The sequence below is a fragment of the Coptis chinensis genome, chromosome 6 (genome assembly GCF_015680905.1).
Source record: "Coptis chinensis isolate HL-2020 chromosome 6, ASM1568090v1, whole genome shotgun sequence".
NCBI lineage: Eukaryota > Viridiplantae > Streptophyta > Magnoliopsida > Ranunculales > Ranunculaceae > Coptis > Coptis chinensis.
In genome coordinates this window covers 75,849,766-75,869,685 of record NC_141461.1, presented here as the reverse complement: position 1 = coordinate 75,869,685, position 19,920 = coordinate 75,849,766, and the positions used below count along the sequence as shown (strand labels likewise).

At 37.0% G+C, this 19,920-nt stretch overlaps 3 protein-coding genes across 5 annotated transcripts; all 3 read right to left on the bottom strand.

Annotated features, from left to right (window-relative positions):
* Positions 1 to 1,323: 1,323 nt before the first annotated feature.
* LOC147494498 (reticulon-like protein B17) lies at positions 1,324 to 4,258 on the bottom strand. Its single transcript, XM_086566157.1, is given in 9 exon segments — positions 1,324 to 1,724; positions 2,596 to 2,697; positions 2,700 to 2,717; positions 2,820 to 2,885; positions 2,998 to 3,067; positions 3,138 to 3,279; positions 3,360 to 3,434; positions 3,517 to 3,670; positions 3,793 to 4,258. Coding segments are annotated over 9 exon segments (1,209 nt in total). The 5' UTR covers positions 4,238 to 4,258; the 3' UTR covers positions 1,324 to 1,587.
* Positions 4,259 to 6,493: 2,235 nt separating this feature from the next.
* Positions 6,494 to 17,606, bottom strand: LOC147494497 (uncharacterized). 3 transcript variants are annotated; one of them, XR_015199902.1, is made up of 11 exons: positions 17,384 to 17,606; positions 16,071 to 16,198; positions 15,034 to 15,081; positions 14,805 to 14,918; positions 13,545 to 13,613; positions 13,376 to 13,432; positions 12,960 to 13,109; positions 10,522 to 10,602; positions 10,275 to 10,429; positions 10,065 to 10,097; positions 9,820 to 9,974 (listed from the first exon to the last, which is right to left on the bottom strand). XR_015199902.1 is itself a non-coding variant. In XM_086568907.1 (9 exons), the coding sequence occupies exons 1-9, from the start codon at positions 17,568 to 17,570 to the stop codon at positions 10,361 to 10,363; spliced, it is 903 nt and encodes a 300-aa protein (XP_086425033.1). In that variant the 5' UTR covers positions 17,571 to 17,606; the 3' UTR covers positions 10,114 to 10,360. The 3 variants fall into 3 exon arrangements, 1 of the variants encoding a protein (XP_086425033.1); XR_015199903.1 differs by having other exon boundaries at positions 6,494 to 10,097; positions 17,384 to 17,596; XM_086568907.1 differs by lacking the exons at positions 9,820 to 9,974; positions 10,065 to 10,097 and having other exon boundaries at positions 10,114 to 10,429.
* An 815-nt stretch (positions 17,607 to 18,421) lies between these two features.
* On the bottom strand, positions 18,422 to 19,134 carry LOC147494496 (signaling peptide TAXIMIN 2-like). Its single transcript, XM_086568908.1, has 2 exons — positions 18,892 to 19,134; positions 18,422 to 18,760 (listed from the first exon to the last, which is right to left on the bottom strand). Exons 1-2 carry the CDS (start codon positions 18,996 to 18,998, stop codon positions 18,637 to 18,639), a joined length of 231 nt encoding a protein of 76 aa, XP_086425034.1. The 5' UTR covers positions 18,999 to 19,134; the 3' UTR covers positions 18,422 to 18,636.
* Between the last annotated feature and the right edge of the window lie 786 nt (positions 19,135 to 19,920).

Here is a 19,920-nt window from a genome sequence, read left to right as displayed (position 1 = left end):
TAGGACCGATATTGCTTTCGCGTTGCGGTAAAGCGATTTCCAAACCCTGCAAAGAGCATCGAAGGTGTTATGGATATCGAGATATCTCAAAGGCACTTCCAAATCGTGTTTGTGTTTTGCGGAAGTAAGCCCTTACTTGGCGCTACACCGATGCAGCATACGGCGGTGATGTCGACTGATGAAGTCCACCTCCCAAGCATCCGTTACTTTGCAGGGGAGCAGCTTCTTTGGCAATCTAAGTTGCAAAAGTGTTTGCCTTCCACTACGTAGAAGCCGAAAGCATATTGCAGCCAATCGAAGTGTTGCAAAAGAGTTGCTATGGATGAAGAGGTTCTTCGACCTAATCCAGTAAAAGCGTAAAACAGCTTTGTAGTTCTACGATGTACCGTGAGCATCCCACTCGAAAGCAAGAACCGAAGTTTTCATTCTAGATCCAAGCACATACACGCATGCTATCATCGATTAGAGAAGTACCGGAAGACAAACATTTGTGGTATCGAGAAGATCCATACCGACAAGAACGGGTCTGATATGATGACCAAAGTCTTACCGAAAGGTAAGTTTGATGTTTGTCGCGGCTATCACGAATGGCAAAGACACCTCCTCCCGCTGATTTGGCAATTGTATGGAGGTATCCCCTCACCGCTCGAGGGGGGGATTGTCGAGTTATCCCTCACATGGGAGAGAAAACAGAGTCGGAGAGAAACGGGCAAATTCGGCGCTGAAATCGAGATACCGCCGGATGAGATGGCGCCTTCGCGCCGAGTTCCAGTTGATTTAGGCAACCCGCCAGCGAGAGGGGGCCTAAGTCTTATCACCAAAAAGGCCAGAATATTTGCTACCAAGCTTCAGTCTAATTTTCGTGGGCTTTTTACAAGATTCCGCCGAATTTGGTTTTGGAGATAAAAAAAACAAAAATCAAGGTTTTGGAAAAACCTAACCTAACAAGTCGGAAGGATCGAATCCAAAAACAAAGAGAGAGAACCCTTTACGCAGATACAACCCCTCAGAAAGAGATAAGAGTGATCTAGTAAGGTGAGAGACCGAAATGAGAGATTGTAATCTTCCTTCCCACTTTATTAAGAACCGGGCTTTTGTGGAAGTAGGCATCATTGGTCGAAACCACGGTAAATCTTTGGTTGGGTTTGCTTTTACCGCTTACATTATTATCCGCTGTTAATAGTTGTTTAATGAAGTCGGGCATGTTAGTATATAGATTGTAGTTGATATTTAGATTTTGTCCCGAGTCAATTATTGTTCAAATACAAGTTATCCGCTAGTAGTGGGGGAATCGATTGGATTGATATAATCCCCAACAATATTATGGAAATAATAGAGGATTACACCAACTGTACTATACATATCAACCACTTGTAGTCAAGTGTACATAGTCGTTGTTGCTAAAGAAAAGAACAATTAGCTGTATGATTTAATAGAAAAAACATATGGATTTCTGGTCCAAACAATTAGCTGACTTCGTTATAGAATTTGTACAATTAGACTAGGCCACATTTGTCTAGTAAAACGAAGTTTGCACTTTCAGGCTCATTGTTTAACTCTGCTATGCATGTGTTCCCTCTTGCTCTGCTATGCATGTGTTCCCTCTTGTACTACCACCAGGGCTTGCTGTGGCTGTTGGCTCTGTTCATCTTCTACTCCCACTTCTACAACTTTTTCTGCTGACTTTTGGCGATGGTATCGCAGTATCACTGTAGAAATAAATGCTGCAAGAGAATTACATTAAAGTTAACATTGAACAACAGTTTTCTGCACTGTCGTTAGAGACATTTTCAGTTGATTTTAAAATTATGTTTATAGTCTTGGGCTCAGATCATACAATTGTGTAGGCATATAACTCTATAAGGTCTAGGTTACTTCCTTAATGAAGTATACACACTTTTACATATGCTTCAGTAAATACTTTTACCACACTGCTGCATCACAGGAGTGTTCTTTTTGTTATACCCTAATTATTGGGCTCAGATCACACAATTTGTATGCTACGATTCGTCTGAAGATATCGATGTAACATCTTGGACGCCTACTTTGTTTTCTCAGGTATATATATAAAAAATAGTCCCATTAATTAGCGACCTTAAATTGTTTTCTTATGGACTACCTGTTCAGCTGATGTAAAAAGACGCCAATATGCAAGTTCTGTCTAATATTAGATATTCTAGACAATGTTTCAATTCTTTTGATATGGCTAGACATATATATACATAGGAAGATACATTGGAATCAGATCTAAGTCACATGCTTTTGTTGAAGATATAGTGGAGTTTTCTTATTTTAACAAGAAGATAGAATACATGTTGCCACCCCCCACCCATAATTGTAGTAGGCTATACGAAGATGTGACAGTAACTCAAATGCAAGAGGTACATGAACTACGATGAACACATTTGGGAATAGGCCAATATAGACATAGTCTCTAATGTAGGAAGCAGTGGCGAGATATCATATGTTGATGAACCCAATATTTTCATACTGCTGGATATTAATGAACAGAAAGCTCAACAATAAACATAGTATGTAACTCTTAGGTAGTGCATTCTCATCAATACATACCGAAAATGAAAAACAAAAACAAACCTGTAAAAATCCGTGTCTTTACACTAGATAAATTCCAAAATACTGTAGCAGCTGATGCTGCAATAATCTTCTTATGAGAACAGGCTCCCCATGCTTCGCAGACCGAGTTTTCAAGTATTCAACTGGTTACCGAAACAACAAAAACACAGTTGCATATGTTAGACAGACAAACCCCATATATCAAATACATGTGCTAACCCATTAAAACCAAATCATATATTTACCGTGCCTACTTATCTGCACCGAGTAACAACGGTAAAGCCTGGGGACAGTGAAGCTGATGAAAAATCCTGTTGAAATGTACACAAACCATCAGAAATTTTCCTCGTGGACTTCAAATTTGATAGAAAAGCACCATTTCACAATTTTAAATATGTCAGACCTACAAAATTTTGTTCTTACCAATTGCACAAAGCCTCCATAGGGTAATAAGGTGGCCGTATTCGGCTCCAAAGAGGAGAAAGGGTGCCAGCTGCAACAGAAAATATGTCAGCTCTATCTAAACAATCAAAACCCTTTAAAAGAAGAAGGTAGGGATATACTTTGAGAGTCGTAGACGGATCACCAGAGAAGATCTCTCTTGTTTTCGCAATTACAAGATTCACCGCCGGAAGGAATACTCGAGCCAACCTAGCAATGTCTCCTTCCTTCAGCTTGAAATCAACTTTAGGGTCATCCTTATTTCTGTAAATTTCACCAGTTCTTTAACTAACTAAGGAAATAGAGGCACACAATACACAATGTAGGAGGAAACAGAATGCTACCTTTTAGAGAATGTGTTATAAAAAAACGACACAGCCAGAAATACTAGGCCCATTTGAGATATCATTGAAAAGATGCTGCAAATGAAACAGAAGTACTCAATACCGAAATCAAAGCACGAAAACACATTGAATTGAACAAACAAGGCAACTTACTAACCTCCATCTTAAGCCATTTGTAAAACAAGTAGACAAGAAACATAATAAACCTAATCCAAACCAAAGGGCCGATTTCGCAACATCCCTCCACATAATCAAATCAGAAACTAGCTGCCTCATAGTATCTAGACTACTTTCATCATCATCGTGCGTTTCTACACACCCAAAACAAAATAACCCAAATCATTCATTAATCTATCAAAATAAACAAAAAAAAAGACTAAAACCCAATACAAGAAAATGATCAAAAGAAAAATGGGGAGAGTTAAAAACATACTTGGAGATAAACTTGAAGGAGGAACACTCGATTTCTCCTTACGCGGTCTAGTAGTCTGTCGTCTCTTTCTTGGCTTAACATTCTCATCACCCAAAACAACTAATAACTCCCTCTCTTCTTTACTTTCTTGATCCAACCTCCTTCTCGACCTTCGAGTACTTCTTGGTGATGCACATCCCATTACCCCCATAGGCGAAGCTCTACTTTTACACCGTCTTCTTGGAACAACTAAATCAACTGGTTCTTCTACCATTTCAGGCCTTTCAATAAGTCTAGTTCTTGATCTTTTCTGTGGTGAAGGTGAAAGGAGTAGAAACTCTTTAAGGGGCAGTTTTGTTATTGTTAAAGAAGGTGTTTCATCAAGGTTATCGTTTCGAGATAGACGAGAAGCGGATTTGGATGGAAGACGGGGTGAAGATCGATGAGAAAGAGGTGTTGAATCCATTGTTGAGTGAAGAAGAATGAGTTGGGGTTTTGAGAGAAGGAAAAAAGTTTTAGGGTTTTGAGTAGTAGCCGTTAAAGAGAAGACTTTTTTTTTTTTTTTGAAATGGACGGTGGAGATGGTGGGGGGATAATGGGGACAACCAACGGCTATTATCAGAAACTTTTTGTTTGGTTCCGTTTTAAACTCGTCACATCACATAGCTGGAAAATGTTGCGATATATTGAGATTTTTGTGAAATTTTGAAGATCTAGCACGAGACTTTGTAGTGTCGGCATATTGGTTTGTGTATGGACTTCTGAGTGACTCGGCCAAATCTTGTTCACTTATGTCACTTACGAGATTGAAAATTTGAAATTACATTTGAGCAGATTCTATTTTAATTGCAGGTCACCATCATGATGGAGTGGAACCTAATTAAGAGACATTTCCTACTTATCCAAATCATGGTACCACTGTGATCCTGACAATAGGATTGCAATGTAAATAAATTCAGTTGAAGTATAGATTCTTAGAAGGTGTCGTACGTCCACACTCCACACTCCACAGAGCATCTACGGATAAAATTTCATGCTTCCTACATGAATATGCATTGCTCAAGTTCTTGCTGTGGTAATTTTGTACTTTCTTTTCACTAATTTATCCAAAAGTAAAAATGAAATCTCTCAAAAAGGATGAATGAAGCTGAGACAATGTGTAAAGGTGGCTGCATACATTTTTCATGGTGGCAGATGATCACATGAAATATATGCAGACAGCATTAACATGTGCAGTAGTATCCATGAGTTCAGAAGAAAAGGTACTATAGCAGCTTTGAGTGAAAGGGAGTATTGGTGTGGGGGAGTGGGGAAAAAGTGGGTGGGTGGATGTGATTATGGGTTGAGCTATCCAAATCGCCACTTTGTTGTAAAATCATGACTCAGAGTGCTTGCACAATTATTTGTTTCATTTACACTGTTTCATACCATTAAATTAGGAGCACTTCTTCAGTGCGCAGGTCGTAAGGTGCGCAGGTCGTCAGCGCCTTTGGATTCAGTACTTCTGCCTCGAAATACACACGCACCCCCTTGATGAGTGGCCGAGATGTAATGGCGCACCATACATCTCGCGCACGGTAGATTTAGCCTTAAATTAGTTGAATGGAATGAAGACATGGAGGCGCAGGTCTCTCTAAAGTCTAAATCTAACCCAACTGGGGAGGGAACAAGGTAGGGACTACTTTTTTCTTTGACACAGTTGCACTAGCTAGTGAAAAAAGCAAATCAACAGGACGGACAAGTCTTGATGGCCAACTGGCAAGGTCAAATAAAAGAAACACAATTGTGCAGGAGAGTCCATATTTTTGCAGGTTCCTTATCATCTTCATGTCAAATGTCTAGCTTGCAAGGTTGATATACTTCGGCTCAACCATTTGTTAACCTTCACAACAAAAGTCAGCAGATTGTCGTAATTTAAGCAAAGGCAAATTGAGTTTGTGGAAAAGATGTTTAAATCTGAAATGGTTAGGCCCCGTTTGACTTCGCTGGATATTTGCTTTTCCTGCTTAGTACCAACAGAATGGTTCAAAATCAATATATATGCAGCTATTCCAAAAATCCCAAATGCAGCTATTACACTGCTCCAGTTCACTGGCCTTAGATCATAAATCAAACTAGTATTAAGTTATGCAGTTCTGCTAGGTGAAGATGCATTCATTTAATGAACGTCATGAGATAAACCAACTTTTGAGCTACTCAATGGTGCAATTGCTCATTATTTGCACCATGAATCCTCGACACCATAAATTACATTGGCCCTGCTTGGTGTAAAGCAAAATATTATAGAAGGAATCCTAAGTTACGTTAGGAATCCTCAGGATGCAATGTTGTCCGGAACCACCCTGCCACTACTAAACTAACACATTCGCCATTTGTAGACGAGTAGTAAGGCCTCCTACCAACACAAAAGAGACCCCTCGGCAACACTGACTTCAACAAAGCTAGCCCAGAATTGCTATTCAGAAATACAAAAGCAAAAAAGAGACCCACCCCCTCGGCAACAGTCTTCAACAAAGCCAACCCAGAATTGCTATTCAAAAATAGAAAAGCAAAAAATGTTTTTTGGTTCTTTTGACTTGGTCCAGTTTAGCTAATCGATATGTTAGCATTGTGATCTTTTTGAACAAGTATCTCACTTAACTAATTCGCATTTGATCAAAGTTATAAAATGTACATAACAAACTTTAAATACACTTGATTTCCTGAGAGATTAAACACCATGAAACGCAAAGCAAGAACACCTATATTTTATAAATTAACAGTACATAATAAAATTAAGATTGCAAACTACTCACATACATGTAAAACTCAAAGCATTCTCTTGTTGTATAATTAACTCATATACCAAATTTAGGGTGAAAATTCGTCCTGGTTCTCTTCCTGATTCTGTTCCCCTTGATACTGTGACTGTCCCATGGAGTTATTGACCTCATACGTGTTCTCTTTGTTACCATAGCTGTATTTGTTCCATGAATCTATGCCTTGAGACGGTTTGAATCCATTGTAGCTCCTGCTCACGGGCTGGTACTCGTTAAGATAAGAATTCTCATTATTAACATTGTAAAAATACCTTCCGTTTTCCATGAACCTCGTGTCACTGAGGCCTTCTTGCATTTTGTTGGACAAGCTGTCTTCTCTGTAGTTTTTGTTGTAGTTTGCATTCTCTGGGAAGCTTGTGTCACTTGTGCTGTATTGCTTGGTCTCGCGACCGTTGTTGTTGTTGAAGTTACCATTGTCCAAGAATCTGGAATCACTCATGCTGAATTCCTTGGTCTTGTAGCCATTATTGCCACTCTCTGGTAAACTTGTGTCACTCATGCCGTATTCCTTGGTTGCATAACCATTGTTGTTGTTCGTGTTGTCATTGTTCATGAATCTTGTGTCACTCATGCCGAATTGCTTGGTCTTGTAACTTTTGTCGCCATTCTCTGGGATGCTAGTGTCACTCATGCCATATTGCTGTGCTTCATAACCATTGTTGTTGTTGTTGTTCATGTTGACACTGTCCATGAATCGTGTGTCACTCATGCCGTATTGTTTGGTCTTGTAACTTTTTCCGCCATTCTCTGGGATGCTAGCGTCACTCATGCCATATTGCTGTGCTTCATAACCATTGTTGTTGTTGTTGTTCATGTTGCCATTGTCCATGAATCGTGTGTCACTCATGCCGTATTGTTTGGTCTTGTAACTTTTTCCGCCATTCTCTGGGATGCTAGTGTCACTCATGCCATATTGCTTTGTTTCATAACCATTGTTGTTGTTGTTCATGTTGCCATTGTCCATGAATCTTGTGTCACTCATTCCGAATTTTTTGGTCTCATAACCATAGTTGCCGCTGTTACCATTGCTATAGCCCCTGTTAACCACTCTGTCATCTGGCATGTTCGCATAAGTATTCTCTTGGGTACTTCCAGTGGTGGTGGAAGGAAACTGGTTTGAATTATGACCATAGAGGCCATAGCCATTAGTGGTTTGCTGAGTGTCCACCTCTTGCTTAACTGAAGGAATTAGCTCCTGAGGGATTTCAGTCTGCTCGGACTTATCCTTTGTGGTGGTGTTGGTAGTGGTTGAGTTGGTGAGATTGTTAGTACTCGTTGTAGTGGCAATGTTGGTAGGGTTAGTACTAGTGACTGGGACAGTGTTGGTTTTTTGGTAGTGATTGAACTTACTGAAGAACTGGCTTTCTCTTGCATGCATTTGGGTTGAAGAGAACAGGAAAATGAGAAAACAGAAAGAAAGATGTTTTGCAGGGAGAGCCATAAGTGTGAGTAGAGGCAGAGGATGGTCTTGGTTGTACTAGACTTCTAGTGCATTAGGAAAAGATTGGTGATCCAACTCCTTAAATAGATCTCTCTCCCAATCTCTCTGTCTCAAATCTCGATGGAGAATGGCTGATTAGTTACCAAAACATAAAGAAAATGGGCAATGGTCCCATATAGTAGGCCACTTCAAGGAATAAAGGGTAATGACTGGTTTTGTGCATTAAACTTAATTATGACAAAGTAAGCTCTATGAAAATTTTATCTTATATATTAATAGCTATCCTGTAGTGTGCCTCATGATGCCTCATGATTTTGTCACAATAATACCTTGAAGGGTTGAACAACTTTAACATTATTTACAAAGGATTTATTATTTATTTTTATTTTTTTAACTTAGCTAATGCTTCAGGATCGTGTAACAACCACTACTTGCCTACTTAGCGCGTCACAATAGGAAGTACAGAAATCCCAATTCCACCACTCTAAATTGAACGAAAAAGTTATAAGTAAACAAACTCCTAATTTTTTTGTGAAATGCAGTCTAAAGTCAGGGTTGATTAAGATGTGGTAAGCTACAACTCAAGGGAGTTCAGGGAATTCAGGTATGCAAATCTTCCAACAGACTGGCCTTGCAATTATGCGTGACTTGAGGAAGTTGGTATTGAGATGATGACCTTAGTGCACGCAACATGTGCTTTCTTTTGAGTTTGTCTATCATGAGGACCATCACCTAATACTAGTTTCTCAAAATGGTCTGAAGTGGTTATTGATCAGTTGACCTTTTCACCTCTTGTTAGGTAACAACAATATGAAATCAAGAAAGTAACCCCTTCCCTCTTTTAGTCCCACTCCTTAGCAGTGAGCCAGTGAGTGGTTGATACTTGGTAGGGTCAAATTGCATGCAGATCTTAGGGCTAGAGGTTGAAAATACAGTCATTTTGATAAACACTTAACAACCTGTTTGAACTTCGGCTGAAGTCCATTTATCTAATCTTAACAAAATTAGATTGGATCTTGACATCTTGCTAATAGTCCTTCGCTGATGGAAAGGAGAAATAAGTCCAGATAATAACCTCAGTATCTCACTAAAGCTTAAATTTTGCAAAACTTAGCTAACTTATGTCTTTAAGTTCCCTCTTAGTTCACAAGCTGTAAACATGAGTAGATGACTATAAGAATATGAAAATTGCTAGTGTCCTGCCCCTTTAAAGGGGTAGGACCATTCTTCTCCCTAAGTGACAAAAGATATTGACCTCACACCGATTATTTATGGTCTTTTTTCCCATGCCAAAATTACCCCTGCATAATAAAAATAACTCAAACTAATGCCATTCTGTCTTCATGCGGGGAAAAATGGTCCTACCCTTTAAAGGGCCAGGACGCCTAGCAATTCTTCTCATGAGGATATCTGGCTTTTGCTCTTTACTAAGTCACTGAAGTCGCTAATAGAAGGTTATATCCTTTGTCAACATCACATGAAAGTTAGTCAACCTAAGAAATGCTTAATCAATAAGGGCACTTTCTTATTCCTTTGCTAATGGAACTTGCTTTTGGCGTGATGTGTGCAGCGACTGTTGCTGCTCTAAATGGTGGTCGGTTGGGAGGGAAAAAGGCCAGTCACCTTTGTTCACAAGCTCTACAAAATGTTGGCAATTAGCTACTTAGGCATTTAGCTTTTCGACAATAAGTTCAGATTGTTGGAATGACACTGGTTTTTGTTACAATCTAGGTGAAGAATTTTAACAAGAATGGCTGAAGAAATTAGCGTAGCAAATGCATGTTAATATGATCTATATGTAAAGCTTCACCTTTTTTTTTTTTTACCTTTCCTTTAGCAAAAGTGTCTGTAATTCCACTGACAGTCTTAGAAGATGAAATGGACATATCTGAAAGTAAAACATTCTTCATCTGCACCGAGTTTCTTTCTAACCCTCCCTTGACCTAACAGCATTTTCTATGAGATGTTTGAGCACGCGACAAATGCACACAGGACGGATAACTCGGAATTTTCAGACTAAATTGCAAGCTTACAGGAGCGTGATTGTGTGTTGGTCCACAGTTGACCTGATGCAATATGCAGTGAGGGAAAATTTTCATAACGCAATTACAAAAATTGACTGGCGAAATATGTAGCTTCAAGTAACATTCAGATCTCTCCCCCCCCCCCAAAAAAAAAATGGAAGAATCATCCCAAAAAAAATTTCCATAAAATATACCAAAAAGATTCAAGTGCATTCTTACATGACCTATCTGTAGCTCTAGCCACCTTTTTTCTTCTACTTTTTTTTCATCCTCTTCTCTATAGGATAGATAGAGGGGCTTTTCTTTCATTTGCTGAAATAGCACAAAAGCATCATCCAAGCGACCCATAATGGAAAGAGAATCATAGCAGAAGCCTGAAACACAAATTAAGAATATGTACTCTTTTCTGAACAGCATATATGGAAATGATGCAGAAAAAGGTAAAGATCGGTAATAGTAAAAGTACCACAAAAAATATCACTTCTTGGTTGGCAAAAGCAGTAGTAAATAAGTTCCTTTCCATCGCCTGTTTGACAATTCCTTGCAGCTACAAAGAGAAAAAATATCCAAAATTGCACTCCTCAGATATCCTTGCAAGATAATTGGAACTGCACTTAACCAGTAAAGAAACTACACGACTTACATGACTCGATGAAATCACATCAATATGGGTTATATAGCAATCTTGATGTGGCATCATTCATAGTGGAATCACATCAATACCAACTTATTTCACAATATAGTTTGTGACGGATGATCACTAAAAATATATAGGAAATTCCTGTATTCCGTGACTCCGCGTGCTACATTGTTTTATGTGCCTATGCGAAAGTCAGAATTAGGAATTCTTGACGTCTCATTTGCCTGAACCACTTGATTTGATAAAAAGAGTACCACATTCATGCACCAACTACCCTATGTGAATAATGATCTTTTGCTGATCTGCGTTTGAGATATAGTTGACAGCCATCCAGCATTTTATCCCAAAAAGAAATATTCAATCAATTGGAACTGAACTTACAATATGACCTTTTCAGAGGGATCATCAGAAAACTTGGCCGGAAATTATCAAGATTGGATTATATTAAGTTAAACTTTGGAAGGGTTCGAACCAAGAGAGCTTACACACATTGTACCAATGAAGGTTATTATTTACTTAGGAGTTACAGAAAAGAAAATGAAATATTAAATGCTGTGAATCTATTACATCATATAGTGGTTAATTACTTTCATTTTCGACAAACACTTGAAAAGAAAAGGACAGGTTCCCTTGTTTGCGTTGTAACCTCAAAGTGGATCACAAGTTGATAAGCGTTAGGAAAAAACATAAATAACCATGAACTCGATGCTTTATATTCACAACATACATGACACTTAATTGAGCAGAGCCATTGTATCTCTCGTATTTTTGTATTTTTTCTAACTTCTATAATTATTGAGAAGTTTGACATGAAGGAGATGCAAAATGGAAAATGCAAAATGTTTGCAAGGAAGGACTAGGGCTGGTCATCGAGCTACTCGTGTCGAGCACTAGGGTGCTCAAGCTCGGCTCGTGTATCTCTCGAGTCGAGCGCGAGTTCGAGCTTTATTTCGTGCTCAAGTGCGACTCATCGAGTATTCGAGTAGCTCAATGAGTCTAGATTCCTATTCTTCTAGACTACAAATTTGAATTCGATCATAGGCTCTAGAGTTTGTTTTGACTTGTATTATGTATAGGCTCGACTTCAACCACAAACTAGAGATAATTGAGCACAAATAGACTCTAAATTTTACCTCAAGACCAAAATAACTTGTTAAACTCATCTAAATAAAATACTAAAATGCAACTACAATTCACTAATACCACAATAACCACTATCAAACAACTATTTCAAGGTGTGCACATTATAAATACAATCAATATGTGTTGAGTAATTATAATCCAACACACTAACATAAATAATTATACCAAATAAGTGTTAACATAACTATGTAAAGTGTGAACTGCACTTAACGCCTCGAAGTTCGAGCTTGAGTTTTAAAATGTGCTCAAACTTCGACTCATATTATTGAATGAGCGAGTTTGAGTTGAGCCTTCGACGAGCCGAGCTCGAAGTTACTCACAAACAGCTCGACTCAATGACCAGCTTAAGAAGGGTTATGGTTGGAAATGATATTAGGCAATCCTTGTTTCCTTTGGGAATTTAACTTTCAATAACACCACGAAATAATTTGAATAAACTGTTCAATATAGTAGTAAAATTATGTTATTGCTAATGAAGAAGAAAGTTTAGAGAGAAAAGAGAGTATGGCTTAATTAGTTTCGGCCTTCATTCCAATTCTTATATAAGAAAATAGTCTGTTCACAATATGGAAAACCTTTAAAAAATTATTCTGTAGTGGGGGCCCCTTAATCCCCATGACCTGGGGGACACTTCCCCACCGCTCGGGTGGGCGAAATGTCCCACCTATCTAATGACTTGCACAGAACCATCAACAGTGATTAGTTAATTTACAAATTGAGAATGCTTAAACAACAATGGTGGCAGGGCAATAAGCCAATAACTGATAAGTACTACTTCAATCTATAAGGATGGATGCTTGACAATATTACATAGTCAAGTAGAGAAAAATTGTTGACTATAGGACAAACAAGTTCCAGTAAATTATTGACTATAGCCATGAACAAATTGTGGAAGTGTAAGAGTTGTTCTTTTAATAGGTGAAGTATTTAGGGCCAGTCAACTGAGATGAGTATGGGCAAGGTAGAGCACAATTAACAGATATATGTCAGACAACTGATTTAAAAGAGCAGACAATAACTGAAAGATAACATCAGGAGTAATCTGTAGATACTCTGCACTTGCTTTGTTAAACAAGGACAATAATGGAAAGATAACTAGTTAATGGGAACATATTGCACACCTCATGATGACGCATTTTTACTGCTGATAAGGGTTTGCTCAGTTGATGGAGAACTTGAGAAACATAGGAAACAGAGTCTTTACTGGGCAGATGTGGCTCTAAAACCCCAACATATCTTAGGAGATGCTGTCCAGAAATGTCCTTGATGAACTGTGACACAATTGTAATCATTAGTACTTGTTGGACCCTCAATTAAGGAGGGAAAGTATAGAAACACTTGGAAATTTGGAATGATTTACAGCACGCAGAAATTGCATATACATATATCATTATGCATAGTAGTACAAACTCAATGTTATATCTCCCTTCCACATACTTTTCAGAATTTCGAAGTCAAAGGATTCTAGTATGAAATGTAGAATGATGTCTAAAGTAAGAAATATGTCATCTAAAGTGATACACAAAATCAACATTACCTTCAAGAATTTGCATCTGGTAAAAGCTGCTCTCCTTTTAGCTCTTAAAGTTCTCATCTGGTCACAAAAGAAGAAAGGAAATTAAATATATGCTCAGATATAATAAATACCTATTTCTTGGACTAACTATTTGATGACACAACACAAGCTGGTTTCAATGAGGTAATACTTCTGTGAGTTTAAATGCGTGGTCAAGTTGCCGAATCTGGATCCATTGTTCTGTAATAATATCCTCCATCTGGTAGTCAAGGAAAAAACAGAGAGCAGTATCACTGTGTGGGCTCTTCTTAATATAGTCTAAAGAATTAATAGAGGACAATTCTACAGAGACAGAAGAACATCATGCAAGGTCAATCTCAATTAGCATATCAGCTCAAATAAAGTCTAATAAAAATATAATAAGACTGTAGAATCCTGATATTTATTGTTTATACATTGTGATGAAGTTCAAGATGGAAATACGAAAAAATGTACTATATGGCATATTGTAAGACAAATACAACAAGAATAATAAAAATTTCCACAGTACTAGTTTATCAAAAACGATGCAGTTGAATCGGGATTGATTGATGATTAATCACTAACCATGCGGGGGCAGATATACTAATTAGTGATTAATTGTTATTGGACTGGACACCTAATAGGTAATCGGTACTAATTGGCATAATTGGGACTTATAGGAGTTAATCAGTGATTGACTAGTGAGAGGCAAAGGCTATCGACTTCGACTTTTGAGTAATTGAAACCACACATCTACCAATAAACCATTGCCCTGCTACTGCTAGCTAGCCAGTATAATCACCCCAAACTTGTGGTAATTCTAAATAACCGAGAAACTGTTGAAGACTATAGAAATTTACCCAGTTTTTAACCAAATTGAAAGTCGAACACAATGTGAAATAATTGTTTTTAATATTTGAGTAGCAGAAAGCAGTTCTTCATGTTTTAAGTATTTGTGAATTTACTCCCCTTCAGACAAACTCCACAAAGAACCTTTGAGTGCAAGGAATCGGTACTCAAAATTGTCTACCTTGTCTCCAAACCCTCTAGAATTCCTCTTTTAGACTCATTTAGGATTTCCATAAAATCTTCTTCAAAAAGGGTCTCATGTAAGTGCTAAAGTAAAAGGCTTCGGGTCCAGATAATATGTTGTTAATAATACCAATGTATTACTTGAAGGATGGTTCAGACTCTGATTGTCGGCATCCTAGCAAGTGCCAAGTTATTTGATGATCAAACTAGCTGTAAACATTCCAATCGTATGAAATGAAAAAACGATCAGCCTCACCAGGTACTGATACAACATGCCCATATTTTATACAACTACACATGCCTTGACTAAATATATTGGCCAAGATAAAATTGTGCTGCCTACTATAATACATTGAAAATGAAATCAAGTAATGGTGAACTTCAACAATATAGATACCTTTCGAACTTTTGAAGTAATGGTTTGGATTTTTCTGTTGGCTTCTTGAGCTTGAGATTCTAAATTGTGAATATCAAAGTTGTTCTTCCTTGATGCAGCCCAAAGAAGTCTCACCTACGCATCCTTTTCTTAATTTGTCAAATTTGATTTGAAGTCAAAATCAATGGAAACTAAAGCTTATAATGGACAAGAGAAGACACATATTGAAAAGTTCAGGAGAATTGGAGACCTCTTCTTCTAGTGCGCTAATCCTTTCCTCAGTATATTTTGAGCCAACCTGTAATTTATGCAACTGTTATTATGTCACATAGAGATAGACTAAGTGACTAACTACAATGTCACCATTCATAAAGAAGATTTAATGGAATGCTAGATAATAATGACTGATTTGGTATAATCTGATCTTGAAGTTTAAATTAAAGTTGAAATACTAAGGTGTTATATAATTCTTTCTCTTCTGTACAAGAAGTTGAATAATTATTTTAAATTACATACTATGGGTTTTTGAGTTGTCTGGCAAGGGAGGGCGAAAAAACGGAAGAAGTAGAAGATAAGTACAAGAAGAATAATTTCAACTTTGTTCCTCATCTGGACCTCAAAGGAGCTTTATACGTTTCCAACCATAAAGCACAAAGATAGCAAAATGGATCAAATCTCACAGACAAAACAACGATAGAAGATAAGCACACAGAATCTATGCAGTCAAAGGTGCAGGCGCTAACTAGGTAATGACCTTTAGTTTGGTTGAAAGTATTACAAAGTTTACAACAACTAGAGTCCACAATGATGTAAATACCACTTTAGGTAATGGACCTTGATGCAAAAAGAACAGTACCACGTCCATGGCTTTAATAGCTACCTAGATCGCCTTGTCCTACATGGAGCACTCTGTCTCTCTTCCCTTCCTCCTCAGCTTTATCCATGGTGGTTATAAGAAATTAGGGTCAAAGATGATTGAGACTGGACCTTTTACGGATTCTCTTCCCAAAATGTCAAATTCATCAGTTCATCTTCATATTACTAACCACATAACAGTATGTACAACAGACTACAGAATTCATAATGTCCTAATGTCCTAATTCTGTATATAGACCTATAATGCTACAGAAGATACATACTTTATGATTAGAATATGAAAAGGACAGTAAGGAACTATATAATCAGTAACATAGTTTTTACAGTTTCACATCAATGACTTAACAACCACAAATATTTGTTGCCATAGAAATTGTAAGGAGTTTTAGTATCTTATATTAGAAAACCAACCTTCATGTTGGCCAGAACAGTGTGTAGGAAATCTATTTTATGTGTCATCCCCTCAATCAGCTTCTCCTTTTCTCTAAGATAATGAAACTTGATATCTAAGCTTTGGATACTCTGCTCCAGTATAATCTCTGCAACCACATTCAGCACATATACAAACTATCAAAAGTTTACCAAAAAAAAAACCTTGATTATGCTGCAAACAGAAAACAAGTATCATATTTTGTAAACCCTATGGTTCTGAATAAGAATGTGTTTAAGTACTCAATTAGACATTGAAGAACAAACAAGAACCACCTACTTGATCTGAAGCTTTAAAAACTTTCATTTGGAATCAACTCAAAAGAGTTATTAAAAAAAAATAAAGTTTTGGAAATTATCTGAATTAACTTTTTTACAAAAATTGCATAGATGTATGAATTTAATACAAAATTTTGTCTTGTAATCCTTGTCTATTGAATTATTACAAAGAGTATAAAGCTTAGTATACTTGATGACATAACTTATCCAACTTTTGAAAAGCGCACATCAAACAAGACACATTGTATCTAGATTTCCAAAGATCAGAAATGTGAAGACAGAGAAACAAGCATTGCTTCGAGAGAGAAAACATTTCAAACTTGACATATATATTTCTTACAACTTAATAAATTAAACATTACACTTATTTTTCAACTTCAATAACCATTAAAAATTCACAGTGCTACACAAATGACAGGACAATCCCCAAGTAGTGTAAAGTACACTAATTACTATGAGGCACAAACTCGAGGAGTTCCTTAGAGCGATCCCAAGGCTTAACGAAAACAACTGCATCAAATATCTTGGGCATCTCATTCTTCGTGGCGTTAACCTTGAGGTAGTACTTATATCCTGCAACTACTTGCATTTGACCTTCCACAACCTCCAAGAACTTAACAATCATTTCCTTTCCTTTCTCTTTTTGAATTTTAACATTATATTCTTCCACTGAAAACTTCCCAAGTTCTTGCACTTCTTTATTCTTCTTCACATCCTCAATCTCCATTCTATTACCTACTTTCCCACCTCCCATCGACAAACACGAACAAACCAACCCAAATAAAACCAAAAAAACCAATACACTCTTCATGATTACTATACAAGAGCTCAAAAAACTTTACTTTAAACAAAATGATGACATGGTTTTACTTATAAATAGCTAAACTTGTACATAATACAAGAATTTCGACAAGTAAAATTTAATAAAACATGAAAAGCATGATGCATTACGTGTTGGGCATATTTTATTCAATGTAATTAACTAAAATAAATCTTCTTTCATTAAAAAAAGTTACCTAAATGAGATATTTTCAGCTTCATTTGGTGCATTTCGCATGTTAAATTGCTGCTCTTGGAATTGCGAACCGAATGAGATTGTTCACTGTGAGAAACTGTGAATAACGTGGTGATCATCATCAGAAGAAGAGAAGATGCAGTGAGAATGTTAAAAAGAGATGATGCCATTTTTTTTCCCTTCTCCATTCAAAATCTCAACTCAATACTAAAATGCCAACTCTTGAAATCTCGGTATATATGAAATGTCGACACTGCAAAATCTCAGTAATTACTGGTGTGTTGATGCGAAATTCGACATATATCGAAACATTGCAATATATAGAGATAATGAGATATTTCGTTCATATTTGTATGTGTTCAAAATCTCAGCTCAGAATTCATTTAGAAAGAAGATTGATTTATTCTGGTGTACGTAGTTAAGAACTAACAAATAATTTTAAGTAAGGCTTTAACAAAAATATGTGTGTTTCCATGTTCCAGAATTTCCACTCCAGCATATCATTTGTGAATTTGACAGACGATGATATCCAAAGTAATCCCTCTGATCAATGATAGCAAAACAAATACCAAACGACCACAATTGCAAATTCTTTCCTTCTTTAATCGTGGCCGTGGTGGTGCAACAATGTGTATCAAGTTGAAACTCCCACATAATTTGCAACAAACAATAGTTGTAAAACTCATAATGTAGTGATTTTGATCCAGACCAAATAATATAACAGCCAGGGTATTGGTATACTTGTGCTTTTGTACATACATGAGTTTCTAAGTATGCAATTCAATACTGAACCACATGGCTTGTCTCAAATCTAGTAATCCAAGATTTAGCTGCAGCCTGACACAAATCAATCCACCATCAAAAGCAATTCAAACTGGGAATACACATTGCTCACTAATCTATTCAGTGTTACTATCCATATAAATTTAGAATCACAGTTTGGTTTGATTTCTTTATTTCAATATTCCAGTTAAGATTGAAACAAGAAACGATTTGAACAAAAGAAAATGGTACACTAAAGCAAGAAAAGAAACAGAAATGTCAGAAAAAAAAATCCTCTACATTAACAACCAATCTGCTGAAAGTTTACAAGAACGATACTCCAAAATTCACCAATGCAAGAAATCCCACACTTGAGACTTTTAGTATGTTCCAAATCGCATCACATATCAAGATATCATCATGTATACAACGTCTTCCAGAAAAAATAAATGAGTGAAACAACAAAGAATTATTTGACAATCATCTTCAAGATCAACAAGGAATCTGATCAATGAACCATCTGATTATACTAATTGGTAGCTTAATGAGAGACACCGCGAAATTCGCCAATCCAGCACAACAGCAACAGCATGGGCACAAGCAACTAATAACAGTCCTGTCATTAACAAAAACTTACATCAGTACTGTGAAAATCACGTTCAACCTTGAATGGTGAATCAAGAATCAGTACCATACATAACTACCAATCAATAAGAAACAAGAAAAAAAGGAGAAAGAAAAACTGACCCAAGAATCCATATGATGGCACCAAGAACAGAAATAATCAACGCAACAAGAGCAAAAGGAAGTCCAATCAAGAAACCCAGTGGCCTGCAACCTCCTTCTTCAGTCATCTTTCTTTTCTCTTCTTCTGCTTCTTCTTAACAACTCACAACTTTGATCTCAATTCTCACAACAACAACCAACTAGTTTGGGGCTGTGTTTTTATTTATTTTTTCTCTTTGTTGGTTTGCAAGCGAAGAGACCAAGAAAATAGATCTTTCCTTGTTTAATAGAAAAACTTACAAAACTTACTAGCCTTGACGTGTATCTTGTACGCGGATTCTCATTCAAATTTCGGAAGAAAAAGTCGTTAAATTTCTTATTGGACCAAAACACCCTTGGAAATGGGTTGATTTTGGTAAGTAATTATTTTGTTGCGAACAAGATTATATGGGTAGTTTTGGTATGAGAGAGTCAATCTTATGGCCAATTTTGACTTTTATGGGCAGTTTTGGTTATCTGAGTATTATTACTTGTGGAGCTGTGGAGTTGAGAAACGTGTGTTAGGTTGTTGGGCAATAGTGGGCGAATCTTTCTATCTAAGGCACCTGGATAATGCGAGGAAGCATCGGCAGGCCTTCCTTGCTAGTTATCGATGGGAATACACAAGGCAAAGATAGGACATCACATCATTCTTACATTTCCAATTTCCCAGTATAAAAGATGACCCTACACAGAGAACCAAGCATAGATGGAACTAGGGCGCACCTAAAAATTTGTAAAAATCACATAATGTGATAGTAATTTCCTAGAAAAGTGGTAAGACAATAAGGATTTGTACCCCAAATATTTTACAGAAGCTCCACTACTGCACCTCCTACTTCAATTACTGAGTTGCATATACTCTTGCACTCCCAGACTTTGAATCCTGGTTCCGTCCCTAGAACTACGGTTGATTTTTTTTTTGCGTGAGTTGAACTACTTGAACGTACTTACGTATTGAGGGTTATAGACTTCTGGTATTAACACTTTTTTTTTTTGTAACTAACGATA

Excerpts from the sequence above, each read along its gene's own strand:
- LOC147494497 (XM_086568907.1), bottom strand. The coding sequence starts at position 17,570 with ATGGAGAAGGGAAAAAAAATGGCATCATCTCTTTTTAACATTCTCACT. Across the intron at positions 14,919-15,033 it reads TTAGCGCACTAGAAGAAGAG|GTGAGACTTCTTTGGGCTGC; the intron begins GTCTCCAATTCT and ends AAGGATGCGTAG. Across the intron at positions 13,110-13,375 it reads CCAGATGCAAATTCTTGAAG|TTCATCAAGGACATTTCTGG; the intron begins GTAATGTTGATT and ends ATTGTGTCACAG.
- LOC147494496 (XM_086568908.1), bottom strand. The coding sequence starts at position 18,998 with ATGACTGAAGAAGGAGGTTGCAGGCCACTGGGTTTCTTGATTGGACTT. Across the intron at positions 18,761-18,891 it reads GCCATCATATGGATTCTTGG|GACTGTTATTAGTTGCTTGT; the intron begins GTCAGTTTTTCT and ends TGTTAATGACAG.